Source organism: Trichosurus vulpecula, chromosome 3, assembly GCF_011100635.1.
Source record: "Trichosurus vulpecula isolate mTriVul1 chromosome 3, mTriVul1.pri, whole genome shotgun sequence".
Taxonomy (NCBI): Eukaryota; Metazoa; Chordata; class Mammalia; order Diprotodontia; family Phalangeridae; genus Trichosurus; species Trichosurus vulpecula.
Window position 1 is genome coordinate 444432623 of NC_050575.1, and position 14386 is coordinate 444447008.

The following is a 14386-nucleotide window of genomic DNA, read 5'->3' on the forward strand; positions in this document are numbered from 1 at the left end:
CCCTCAAATGTTCGTGAAGAACATTATATTTGAAAGGCTTCGAGAATGAATGAATCGGTGTGTTAATACATATGTTTACTGCCAAAGTCAATCATTTGTTTTAAGTTAAGTTCATGGGATTTCAGGTTGGAAGGGGTCTTGGAGGCCTCATGACTGAACTCAGGGCAGAGAGTTCCCTCTCCACCATAGCTGACAAGTGGCCATGGAGCCTTTGCTTGAAGCTTCCTGACAAGAGTGGCAGTGACCCTGTTCTGTACCTTCTGAGGCAGCCGATCCCAACATGGGGAGAAAGCGTTCATCGTTAGGAGGATTCGTCTTACGTTAAACCGAAATTCACATCTTTTCAAGTTTTATATGTTCCTAATTCTTCCTCCCTAAACAAGCAATAAATACGTCCCTCTTCGAAGGGACAGCGATCTAGATACTATCATGCCTGACTTCTCCAGGAGAGCCTTCCTAGCTCCTTCATAGAGTCTCATTTGAGGCCCTTCACCCCCTTGAATGCCCCGCTTTGGAGGCCCTCCAGGTTATTAGTGTTCTTCCTAAAATGACCCAAGTACCCTGAGCCGAACACAGTATTCAGATGTAGTCTGATCAGAGCAAAATAAGTGAGATAGTCACCTCTCTGTTCCCTATCTCTGGGACTCCTGCCTCTTTTCTCACAATTCAAGATTATTTTAGTTTTTTTCACTGCCACTTCATACTTTTGACTCATTGCATTTGCAGTCCATTAAGACCATCAGATATTTTTTGAGGCTCCTTTTGGTAGCATCATTGCTACCAAAGTGGGTGGAAACCCATTTTGACAGGTCTTGGAAAGGTCTTTTTCATATCTCATATATAAACACCCCTCATGAAGATGACAGACCTCTCTGGTACTATCCAACTGACGAATAGTCACCATACCTTTCACCAAGCACTATTGCTCATATCTTCTTCTTCTAACTAATACCGTGTGGTGTATGACCAGACAGTTTGCATGGTTTTACTTTTGTATTTTTAAGAAGACAGGTGAGTAGCTGCTTCCTCTCCTGCTCAGAGGATCTGATCCCCTCCTCCCGAGGAAGAACCTGAAATTTGTTTCTTAGCTCCAAGTATTCAGTGGTCTTCCTCTTTCCTTTCCTTTCTACATTTTCCTACCTTCCAACTTTCTAGACTGACTCTATGAAACAAGAAATACTCAAAGAAAGCCAAAAGGCTGAAAACATAGACTTATAAGGTATCTCATGCTAGAAACAACTGACTTGGAAGACATATCAAAGAGAAAAGAATTTATGAATAATTAAACTACCAGAATGTCAAGACCAAAAAGAGAGAGAGTGCGCACCTAGATATCACATTTCAAGAAATCTTCCAACTTGCCCAATCTCTTAGAACCAGGGGCAATGTGGAAGAAGAAAGCCCCAAATGAACGTCATAGCCAAAATCATCCAGACCAAAAAAAAATCCTAGAAAGAGTCAAAAGAAAAGAATTCAAATACCGAGGAACCAGAGACAGGATCCCAAACTATCTCTGGAGCAGAGAGTTGGCAATACTATATTTCAAAAGCCAAATGATAGCGGCTCACAGCCAAGAAGGATTTTACCCCACAAAACTGAGTATTATCCTACAGGGGAGAAAGGGACTTTGAATGAAATAGAGGATTTCCAAGCATTCCTCATGAAAAGACTTAAGTTGTAGAGAAACTCTGAAGTTCAAACACAGGAATTAAGAGCAACATAAAAGGCTTAACCTGAATGATCACTGATAAAGGGCTAACCAAGCATAAACTGCTTACGTTACAATATGGAGAGATCATAGACAGGTCCCCTCTGAGCCCTATTCTCAAAGGTCATGGAGGAAGTCTAAATAGACAAGGCCTGGAGTGGTTCTGTCACTTCTTGATGAAGACTGTTAAGGGAAGAGGAATGCACTGTGGGGTGGAAGGAAAAAGAAAGCTAGGTAAATGATGGCACAAATTGAGGTGCTCAGGAGATGTCTCACCTCAAATAGACATCAGACCTCACTCTCATCTGAACCAGTCAAAGGAGGGAGAATACAGAAATGCACAGAGGAGTACAAAAATATATTTCACACGACAGGGAAATGTGAAGGAAAAGGGAGAAAGGAGAAGGGAGGGTAAATTGAGGGAGGGCAAATAAAGGGAGGAATTAGTCCTATGCAAAATCAATTCTAACTAAGGATGTAGGAAAATATTTATAGTTCTTCTCAAAGAATGGGAGTCTGAGGGGAAGCTGGGTGGTGCAGTGGATAGAGCACTGGCTCTGGAGTCAGGAGGACCCAAGTTTAAATGTGGCCTCAGATGCTTACTAGCTGTGTGACCCTGGGCAAGTCACTTAACCCTGAATGCCTCCAAAGAAAAGAAAAAGAAAGGGAATCTGAAGGAGTGCCTATAAATTGAGGGATGCCTGACAAGTTATGTTATATAAATGTGATGAGATACTATTGTACTGCAAGAAATAACGAAAGGAATAGTTTCACAGAAACCTAGGAAGACTGGTATGAACTGGTGCAGAGTGAAGTGAATAGAACCAAGAGAATAATTTTTCCATTCACATCAGTGTGGTAAAAAAAAAACAAACCATTTTGAAACAACCAGGGACTCTGATCAGTGTAACGACCAACCACAATTCCGGAAGACTAATGAGAGGTGAAAAGACTCAGTGCACAATGACTCATGTTTTGGGGCACAGCCGATGTAGAAATCTATTCTGTTTGACTCTACTCGTGTGTAACAGGGGTTTCCTTTTTCTTTCATTCTCAATTGTGTGGGTGGGGGAATTGTTGTGGGTGGATGGGAGAGAAGATGAATTTTTGCTGATTTTAAATTTTTTTAAAAATGAGATCTTCACTCCTCACTGTTCAAGTTACTTGTGATTGACTACGACTCCTGAGAGGCCGCTCTCCTTTTTACCTCTCGATCCTCCTGTTAGTGCCTTAGCGGCCTCCTCAGCTCCTCTTTCCACCTAAGCCCCTAGACCAGGGGTGGGGAACCTACGGCCTGGAAGCCACCTCTGTGGCCTTCTAGGTCCTTGGGTGCTACCTTTTGACTGAGTCCAAGTTTTACAGAACAAACCTTTTGTGAAGAGGATTTGTCCTGTGAAGTTTGGATTCAGTCGAAGGGCCGCACTTGAGGCCCTAGAGGGCCACATATGGCCTCGAGGCCACACATTCCCCAGCCCTGCCCTACACCCCACATCCTGTTGCTTATCTCACTGACCTGTGTCACATTGTCATACCCCTTGTTTTACTCTCCTTTTTCTTCTTCACCTTGTTTTATCCTCCTTCTCCTTCTGCCCAAGCTCTTCTCCCTCCACGTTTCTCATTCTTTAGATCCCTTCTCCTCAGGACCTCTGACTCCTCTTTCCTCCCTTCCTTTGGTCCCACTCAAAGACTTTTTACTGATTCCTTCTGAGTGAATCCTTCTCTATCAGGTTGAGTCATTTTCCTTCATCTTTTCATTGTGAGCTTGTCATTTTCTCCCCAAATTCCAGCTCTGTCCTTCGGCACACTTTTCAGAGCCTTCCAAATCTTACTCGATTCTTCCTGTCACTTTGGCTAAGTCCTTCTCCTTCCTCAGTCCCTTCTGGTCTGCCTTGATTATGATCCCTGGGCATTATGAGCAAATGAAAATATGAAAACAGACATTCTGCCCATGGTTTAGCCAGTACTTTCATGAGCTGATGTTAAGGCTCACATTCTTATGGTTAGCCTTGACAAAAACATAAATGGAATATTAGAAATTAATAAATTTTCTAATGGTTGTTTGGGAGCTAATATATATTCACATTCATACATATATCTGCTTTACTTGATTTTAAATTTCTTATTAATTGAAAACTCATTTACAGCCAATAATAAAATTTAACAAAGAACAGAAAGTTTCACACCTTTGTGAAAGTTGATTCTGTAAGGAAAATTATGTGCATGAGCTATGATTTCTGGATTTCTGGATGCTGGTTGGGTTTGTTTCTCAGCATTTTAAAGAAGTGTCACAGATGGATCTGTTTGCTGGCCTTTGTCTTTCCTCACAGGAAGGTATCTCCGACACTATCCAGAGCTTTGAGCTCACTGTTCTGTCAGTCCCTAATCTGGTGCCCGATCCTTATTTTGATTCTTTCACTCGTCCAATTATTAACAACAAATTCGAAGAAAAGACTTGTGGAGAGGGGCCAAGCTTAGCAGTTGTGTTTGAGGATGACAAATACCTCCACTCCATCATTTTTCGAATAAAGGTATATTTTTTTCTTTTTTCTACCCAAATTACTGAAAACTGGCAGCGATTTCCCCCCTTACTTCACCTGTGGTCATGATAGCAACCATAATAATAGCTAACACACCTACAGCACTCACTATGTGCCGTGTACTGTGCTAAGCACATTATTATTTCATTCAGTCCTGACAACAACCGTAGCAGGTGGTACTGCTATTATCCATTTTACAGGTGAAGAAACTGAGGCAAACAGGGTTAAGTGACTTTCCTAGGGTCATACAGCTAATAAGTATCCGAGGCTGGATTTGAACTCAAGTCTTCCTGACTTGAAGCCCAAAGCTCTGCCCATTGCGTCACCTTGGTGCCTCTCATGTAAGGAACCTTGCCTAACTTGTAAGTATTATGATTTGAAATGTCAGTGTCTCTTCCTCAAGAACTGATCTCAGCCATATAAGACATAAGTATGAAACTGTAACAAAAATTTTATTCCCAAGGAAGACATGCCATGTAATAATATATTTTCCCCTGACAAAGTAGAGATCTCAAAAGTGATAAATGGGGGATTTCGATGGCTTACTGGAATAATACTTTTTGGAAATCTGGCTCCAACGTAGTTTAATATCATGGCTTTTGAACCAGGGCCAATGTGGAGCAGTGTCGAGTAGTTCTGTCTTTGCCAGATGGAACACTGTGTGGCCTGAGAAGGCTTTGTGAAGAACAGGGCAGCTAGGTGGCACGGCGGATAGAGTGCTGGGCCTGGAGTCAAGAAAACCCGAGTTCGAATCCCTCCTCGGACACTTACTAGCTCTGTGACTTTGAGAAAGTCACATAACCTCAGTTTCTTCAACTGTAAAGTGGGAATGGTAATAGGGTTGTTCTGAGGGTCAAATGAGCCGATATTTGTAAAGCACTTGGCACAGTGCCCGGCATCTAGTAGGCGCTATATGAATGTTAGCTGTTATCATTAATGCGAGTTTGGAACGCAGTTTTTAGAAGAAGGGAGCCTGAATGATGGGGCAGAGAGACACTGAGAGGGACTTGCAAATAAATTAGGCAGGTCATAAGTGCACAAGTCCTGGGGTGGAATTGTAGGTCATGTGTGCCCATGTCTGATAGACCTTCCGTTGTTCTGAAAACACTTCAGTTCAGCTTAACATTTTCATATTAATAAAATTAGCATAAATCAACATAATCAATACGATTAACATTAATTAGTAATAAACCTGTTAATAAAATTAACATTAATTAAGATAATATGATCATCATATTAATAATAATGGACATATTGATAAAATTAACATAATAAAATTAACACACCTAATGATTATGGTTAAGACCATTATGTTGATGGATGTTATTCATTTGGTGTCTAAGAACTAATTTTTGAGACTCATAGGAACTGGACTAGTGATTTCATTGGCATGGAACCCCCAGTGAGGGACGTCCCCCTAACCAACGTAGGTTGAGACGTTCTCTACAACTTAGGGTTGCAGTCTTGAAGAGTTGGCTGGGGACACTGAGAGGTGAAGTAACTTACCTGGAGTCACACAGCCAGTATATGTCAGGGGTGGGACTCGAACCCGAGTTTTCGTGGCTTCAAAGCCAAGAAGGCTTCTGTCTCCGCTATGCCAGGAAAATGCTGATTTTTAATGGCATCATATATATTTTGTTGTGCTCACTAAGCTCACAGTCTCATAAAACGTGTCGTGATCCTTGTTTTCATATGTTCATTTCATTTTAAGGAAGCCATACATGCTGCATTTGAAACCGCCAACATCTACGCAGCTACTTTTGAAAAGTTCCAGTTGTTTTATAGGGAAAATGAAAGTCTCGATCTAGACGCTTTGCAAAAAGAGGAACCTGGTAAGTTTCCTTATTCGATCTTCCTCCTTATCAGACCAGTTTTTGAAGTGCTTCAGCTGCCGCAGACTCTGAGAGCCCAGGGTGTCCTCATCCCAGCATGAGGCACTGGGGAATTTCAGTGGAGATGGGCCGTCTCTTCCTTTGAAGCATCGTTTTGGACTATCTATTGTGGCTTGAGAAGTAAACTGGTATCAGGGCACTAGTCAAGTTGGATTGGCTCTTTCCAGTGCAGTTAGGGACTGAGAGATGAGGATGTTGACCTGGCCTTCGAGGTTCAACTGCTACTTGTCTCCCAGACTCTTCCTTCCCCCCTCCCACCCGCCCCCGGCCGAATCAAACTGTGTTGCGTATGAAGTGCTGTGGGTCACAGAGATGAACGGGGCTACAACAGTTATAGGAAAGAAGCTTGGGAGTGGGGCCTTGAGGAATGCTGAGAGGCTGAGAGGGCATTTCAGAGCAGCCATCATTTGTTACCAGGTGTCAAAAGAAGCTCGAGGAGACAGAAGTCCTTGAGTCCGCTAATTGTCGTCGTTAGGTGGTTCTCGTCTTGTCCTACTCTTTGGGACCCCATTTGGGGTTTTCTTGGCAAAGATACTGGAGGGGTTTGCCATTTCCTTTTCCAGCACATTTGACAGATAAGGAAACTGAGGCAAGGAGGGTTAAATGTCACACAACTAGGAAGTATCTGAGGCCAGATTTGAATTCAGGTCTTCCTGACTCCAGACCTAGTGCTCTGTGTATGGTGGCACCACCTAGCTGCCCTGGGTTTGTTATAGGAACCAAAAAGTCAGTACCCTAGAGCAGGGCTGTCCAAAACATGGGCCATGCGCCCCCACACAGCCCGCCTGCGTCCACCATGAGCACAGAAATCAATAAAAATGCTTTAGTTAAAGCATTTATGTCAATTTCCTCGCCGGTAGTAAACACAGGTGGGCCACGTAAAATCACACTTCGGGCTGCATGCGGCCCACAGGCCTCACTTTGGACAGCCCTGCCTTAGAGCCTTGGTCTCCAGGCTTTTGATTGTTTACCCTGATCATTAAAAAAATCAATTTATTTTTAAAAATTGAGCACACCCTCCTAATATATGCAGCCTTCAATTGGTTGTAAATTATACATAGGTTTAACTGCACTAATGTATTATATACATTATAAAACAAGCCCCAAAATAGAAATTTTAAAAGAATAATAAAGATGCAATAAATATTTTAAGATATTTTATTAATACAAATCCTTTTTGCTCTCAATAGAATATCATCAGTATTTATTAATTATCCATATTATTTTAATGACAGCCGCGTGACAGAGTGTGTTTTTTTGCTTTTAAAAACCTTGGCTTACAGTGGATTTACTGTAAAACCTGTTCTAGGATTGGTATATTTTGATATTCCTAGCTGAAGGAAATACCATACAAAAATGCATGTAGCCAAATGGAAGTACACCATCGGCACTGCTTACTGTTATGACACTTTCTTCAGCCTCGCCTACCAATTACGCAATGGTATTTGTCAAAATTCAGCTAGTAAATTCCATCCTCCCTGGTTTCAGAGAACAGGAGATGATCAGGGTCCCAGATCTGGTGACTGTTCCAGGCAGTCATCAAGCATTTATTAAGCCCTTACTATGTACACGGCATTGTGCTATGTGCTATTGTGCTGGGGATACAAAGAGAGACAAAAACAAACAAACAAAAACCAGTCTCTGCCATCAAGGAGCTCCCATTCCAATAGGGGAGACAAGCTGCAGTCCACCACGTACATACAAGACAGATATCCAGGGTGAACGGCAGGTAATCTCAGAAAGAAGTCACTAGCGGGGGTAGCAGCAGGGTAGATGGCAAGATGGCGGGGCAGGCCATTGTTTCCTTGTGGCCAATAGCTTTCTTTATTTAAGTTCTCCTACTGTTTGGAAGGTGGGAGAGTCGAAGGTTGGGAGCAGGGCTGCAGAGCTGAGAGTTTGTTATTTGAACACCACACACAGTGGCAGTAGTAGCTGCTGCTGCGGTGGGTGTGGGAGAGGAGGACAGGATGGGCAGGGGACCTGAGGTCAGGCTCAAGCTGGAAATGACTGTAGAGAAGCACGTGGGGAAGAGTCCGACACAGCATTGCTGGAATGTCGGCATTCAGGAAAGGCCAGCAGTGTTGTCCCTGAAGAGGCCATACCCCGCTCCACCACTTTGGATACACCTGGCCTAGAAGGAGATGGCATTCGGGTGAGATAGTGGAAAGGATATCTGCACCCTTCCTCAGAGATTTACCAATTGTCTGACCCTGGGCAAATCACTTAACTTTTCTCAGCCTCAGTTTCCTCATCTATAAAATGGAAATAATTGTAGCCCCTCATTCACAGGGCTGTTGTGAGTCTCCAGTGAGATAACCGATGCAGCGCTCTTACGGGCCTTCCATTTTATTTCTCCAGACTGTGGCGCCAGGCCTTAGCAGCCTCCTCACTCCATTCCTGCAGGCCCCTTCTCTCCCACTGCTGAACTGTCCTTGATTCTCCAGACTCTGCCACAGCCCTGTGGGGGTCCCTCAGCTCCTTTGTGAGGTCCGCCTTCCCTGCTTAGAACAGAAGCTCTTTGACAGCACAGCTGTCGTTCTCTGCTTGTATTTGTAGCCTTGGCGCTTAGCACAGTCCTTGGCACATAGTAGGCACTTCATAAATGCTTTTTGGTTGACTATCTCTCTGAGTTGATAGGCCAAAAAGCAGATCTGAAAGTAAAAAAAAATCCTCACTGCAAGTTATGTCTCAGCAGAGGGCCAACTGGGATCAGGAAAGGGTTGTGCCATAGTCCAGGGCAGATGGAATTGCTAAAGATCTGTTGGCACAAGTAGCTACCACTGTCCTTAAAGGAGCACCCCCAGCCGGTCCTGGGCTTGTCCTGATGCAGTTTGAGTGAGATTCAGAATCCCCAGGCACGACACGAGGAAGAACAGCACCCAAGACAGAACATGGAGTCAACAGAGAGAAAAGCAAGCAGCATTACTGAGGAGAGATAGTCCCAAAAGAAGGGCAGTTAGGGAGGGCCAAAACAGATGCACAGTGGGCCGTGTCAAGGGAAATCAAGACCAGTAAAAATCCTGAGTGGTTTTATTGGGTTCTTACCTGGGTCAAATAGGACTAGACATTGAGGGGAAGACTAGGGCTCCTCGACTTGGTGTGTAAATCAAGGCCTCTGGGAATGGTGCTGATTCATTGATGGGTAGGAATACCTGGGAAGTCCCAACAGCAGCTTTTCAAACTTTTCAAAAGAAAAGAAACTTTGGGCCATTAGCATAGGCCTTACTTCAGGTGGGTGATTCAGGGGATTTGAGCCTTTCCATTGGCTTCTTCCCTTATTGGGGGAGGCTAAGGTAATTATACCAATTAGGCCCCAACATAATCAAATTAAAAAAAGATGGTAGATACTGGGATGAAGAAACCACTATCCTGAACTTCTGTATTTCTGATTTTTAAAACTACCCATGTAAAATTAGATGTGTTCCAGTTTTTAAAAATTACATTTTTAGTTCTCTTTTATCATCTTCATTTCTAAATATATCCCCCCCTCCTGCCTCCCATACGGTAATTTCTTGTAACAAAAATTTTTTTAAAAAGAGAGAAAAAAATTGGTTCAGCAAAACTAACCAGTACATCACCTGAGTTTGAAAGTATATGCAACCTAGCCAGACCAGACCTAAAAATGTATTATAAAGCAGCAATCATCAAAACTGCTTGGTGCTGGCTAAGAAGTAGAGCGGTGGATCAGTGGAGTAGGTTAGGTACACAAGCAAGGCGCAGTAGTCAATGACTACAGTAACCTGCTGTTCAATAAACCCAAAGACTCCAGCTTCTTCACTATCTGACAAAAATTGCTGGGAAAACCGAAAAGCAATACAGCGGAAACTAGGCATATACCGTATATAAAGGTAAGGTCAAAATGGGTGCATGGTTTAGACACAAAGGGTGATACTATAAGCAAATTAGGAGAGCAAGGAATAGTTTACTTGTCGTCTATAGAGAATGGAAGAATTTATGACTACACAAGAGATAGAGAACGTTATAAAATGCAAAATGGATAATTTTGATTACATTAAATTAAAAAGGTTTTGCACAAACAAAACCAATGCAACAAGACTAGAAGGAAAGCAGAAAGCTGGGAAACAATTTTTTTATAGCCAGTGTCTCTGATAAAGGCTTCATTTCTAAAATATATGGACAACTGAGTCAGATTGATAAAAATACAAGTCATTCCCCAATCGATATATGGCCAAAGGATATGAACAGGCAGTTTTCAGAGGAAGAAATGAAATCTATAGGTATATGAAAAAATGCTCTAAATCACTATTGATTAGAGAAATGCAAATCAAAACAACTCTTAGGTACCACATCTCACCTGTCAGATTGGCTAATATGACAAAACAGGAAAATGATAAATGTTGGAGAAGATGTGGGAAAATTGGAACACTAATGCATCGTTGGTGGAGTTCTGAATTGATACAGTCATTCTGGAGAGAAATTTGGAATGATATCCAAAGGGCTATAAAACTATACATACTTTTTGATCTCACAATACCACTTCTAGGTCTGTTTCCCAAAGAGATCATAAAAAAGGGAAAAGGACCCACATGTACAGAATATTTATAGCAGCTCTTTTTGTGGTGGCAAAGAATTGGACATTGAAGGGATGCGCATCCACTGGGGAATGGCTGAACGAATTGTTGTATATGAATGTAATGGAGTACTATTATTCCATAAGAAATGATGAGCAGGCAGATTTCAGAAAAACCAGAACTTACGTGAACTGATGCTGAGTGAAGTGAGCAGAACCAGGAGAACATTGTACACAGTAACAGCGACATCGTCCCATGACCAACGTTGATAGACTTAGCTCTTCTCAGCAATGCAATAGCTAAGACTATTCCAAAAGACTAATGCTGGAAAATGCTATCCCCATCCAGAGAAAGAACTATGGAGTCTGATTGCAGATGGAAACAGACTATTTTCTCTCTCTTTTTTCCTTTCTCATGGTTTTTCCCTTTTGTGCTGATTCTTCCTTCACAACATGACTAATGTGGAAATACGTTTGCTATGATCGTACATGTGGAGCCTCTGTCGGATTGCATGGGCTCAGGCAGGCTCAAGTCTTGGGGAGGAAGGATGGAAAGGAGAGGGGAGATTTTAGAACTCAAAATCTTATAAAAGTGAATGTTGAAAACTAAAAATGATTAAGTAAAAAACTAAAAAAAGAAAGAAGAAAATATATGCAATGTATCACATCCACAGTCCTCCCCCCTGCCCCCACTTAAAAAAGGAAGGGAGGGAGGTGGATATGGGGCAATATTTTTTAGCCATTTCCCAATCTATTTTGTTTCTAGTTCCTTACTACTACACAGACTGTAGCTATGACTGTATTGCTATGTATGTGACGTTTCTTTCTCTCTTTGAAAAATGACAGTAGGTACCTAGCAGTAGCATCAAGGCGTCAAAGTGTAAAGAAATTTCAGTTACTTTCTTAGCATAATTCCAAATGGTTTCCCTGAATGGTTGAATCATTTTCTAGCTCCACAAATAGTTTATTAACGTGCCTGTCTTTCCACATCCCCTCTAAGATCGACTATAAAAATTGAATTATTGCAAAATATCTAAGCATGGACACTAAAATGCAGCATAATCTATGTATGAAATTAATCCATAATGGCTTGAATATTTAAATCCTTGAAACGCTAACACATTGCTTATGTAACAAATTATTTTATATAGGTGTTCGTTTCTTTGCTGACCAACTAGAAAAATATCATAGAGAACATAAGGATGCCTTAGGTCTAAAGCCTACCAGAAATACTGGATTATTGCTTATTGATACCAAAAAAATGAAAGAAAAACTAATTCCATCACCAGTGCGTTGCTTGGAAGTAAGTACACAGAAAATTGTGGAGCCCCTATTTTTGTCTGAAAGTCACATATCGCAATAACGTGAGCTCCTTGGCACTATTTTGTTTCTAGTATTGACAATGTTTTACTGTTAGCACCGGACTATTAACCATTCCTTATTTTCAAAATAAATTCTCCACTTCTTCCTTTTCGTTTCCAGTTTTCAGGAAGGGTTGATCCAGCACCCTGTTTTACAAGCATTTAGGATTATTCCTCTAGATTTATTTTCCTCTATGCGAGCCCCCTCTCTCCATCCTCTCTGCACCTCTCATGAAGTTATCACACCCTAGGAGTGTTCAGGTGATAGTTCAGTGCTCTAGGTATGGGTGGGTCTTCTATGGGCACCATTTGGGCCCACATGGCCTGCACCTCCAAGAATTCTAATTGATTCCAGGATGTACAGGAACATTTTAAGGACTGTGGGATCATGCTTCCTGTGGCATGAAATCGTGCCTAGAGATTTTTCCCTACATTGACAAATCTCAGTGATACAGAAATATAATATAGTTCTCATACACCATGGGGTATCCCAGATACATGGGCAAGACTTGCTATGCCTCCAGAAAGCCATTGTGGTGAAGTGGCTAGAACATTGAATACGGAGTCCTGAGTTCTAGGACCCAAACATGGTCACTGCTTAGCAGTGTGGCCTTGGGAAAGTTAATGTTGCCTCAAAGTGAGCATGTTGGACTTCATTATCTGGAAGGTTCTTCCATTCCTAAAATTGTATGATTTTATCTTCTTCCCTCCAATTTCTTATATATAAAGGAACCCCTTGTGATGATCTCAGAATTCAGTCAGCCCACCTGGAAGCACTCCACAAGGTCACCCACCTGAACTACACTGGGGGTGCCACTCACTATATTAGGGGCTGGGGATCCAGCAACAAGACCAAAAATGGCCACTGCACTTAAGGAGCTCGTGGTCTACCAACTAAGAAAAATCTAGAACGTGCAGCAAAAAGGGGAATTTCTAGATGTTCCATTCAGTGTTTTTGCTTTTTTAGGTCATAAACAACATGCTTCCTCTCCAAAGCAAGAAAAAAGTGGATGCAATTATTTCTGAGGCCCAGGATGCAGAGTACAAGCTTGAGTTTGTCCCAACAACGACGGTAGAATTTGTTAATAGCTTGATCTTCCTTGATGAAATCCAGGAGAGGGTGAGTGCCTACTCTGAGACGGATGAATGGGCCAGACCTTGTGGCTGAAGAAACTACTTCTTTCTTTGTGTTTGTTATCAAAGTGTCTGCAATACTCTTACCCAACAAAAATTTAGGGAACATATATGATCTTGGGCTTTCAAATGAAGCTTGTAGTGACAGTAATGGCATGGGCACATGTATATGCATATATATATATATATACATATACATATATATCCGTACATATGTGTGTGTATATGCACATACATATATACACACACATATGTGTGTTACTGCATATATTAATATATACATGTTATTCCACTCTTATCTGTAACACATGCTTTTCCAGCATGAAATGGGCATTTATTCCCACTGCCACCACTTCAGTAAAGGCTCTTATGCCTAGATGTGTTGGTAAGCAAAATGGCTCTTAGCTCTCAGTTCAACCAAGTGCCCTTGAAGAGTCTGGCTTTTGTTTCCTTTGAGTAATTCAGTGTATTTCATTGAGTCTTACTAGGTGCTAAGCCCCAGGCCCAAATCCCTATTAGGTGCTAAGCCTATGCAGATGTGAAGCTCCCAGGGTACTAAGGGGAGGGGCTAACTCAAGAGCCAATCATAGGAGCCTATGTTCTGGTCATTCAGATGATGTTTGATGATGTCTGAAATGCTATAAGAAGAGAAGACAGAGCCATTTGCGCAGGGCTCTCACATCTGTGCTTTTGCGGCGTGCTGGTAGCGTTCTTGTTGTTGAGCTTGTGTTGGTCTGTCACCCCCCACAACAGCTGCTAGCCAGATTGTTGAAACACTAGATTACTGAGAAGGCAGAATCAGAAGGGTAAGAGGAAAACTGAGGGAAAACAGTGTCATGGAAACCTGGAGTTCTGAGTACAGGAATGACGTAATATAATTGATGTATAAAGAAGATGAAAGCACTGGATTCAGAGTCAGGAAGACCTGAGTTCAAATCCCAATTTAGGTACTTACTAGCTGTGTGACCATGGGCAAGGCACTTACATTCACTGCCTCAGTTTCCTGGCCCATAAACTAGGGATAATAATGGCACCTACATCTCATGGGGTCGTTGTGAGGACCAAATGAGATAAGATATGTAAAGCACTTTGCAAACCTTGCAGTGTTATATAAATAAATATTAACTAGCATTATTAGCTGTAATTAATTATGTGACACAGTAATGAATGCATTAGAGCGAACAAAGAATATTGTCAGATTCTCAGCCTCTGTGCCATTCTTG

The 14386-nt window shown here is 41.9% G+C and overlaps 1 protein-coding gene across 1 annotated transcript in view; it reads left to right on the forward strand.

Moving 5' to 3' along the window:
- DNAH6 (dynein axonemal heavy chain 6) overlaps nucleotides 1-14386 on the forward strand; it is a 251551-nt gene that overhangs the window by 23897 nt on the left and 213268 nt on the right. Inside the window, exons 10-13 of the mRNA XM_036750156.1 lie at nucleotides 4036-4236; nucleotides 5957-6077; nucleotides 11820-11971; nucleotides 12997-13149. Of these exons, the coding sequence (XP_036606051.1) occupies nucleotides 4036-4236; nucleotides 5957-6077; nucleotides 11820-11971; nucleotides 12997-13149 (627 nt within the window). The remainder of the gene's footprint in view (nucleotides 1-4035; nucleotides 4237-5956; nucleotides 6078-11819; nucleotides 11972-12996; nucleotides 13150-14386) is intronic.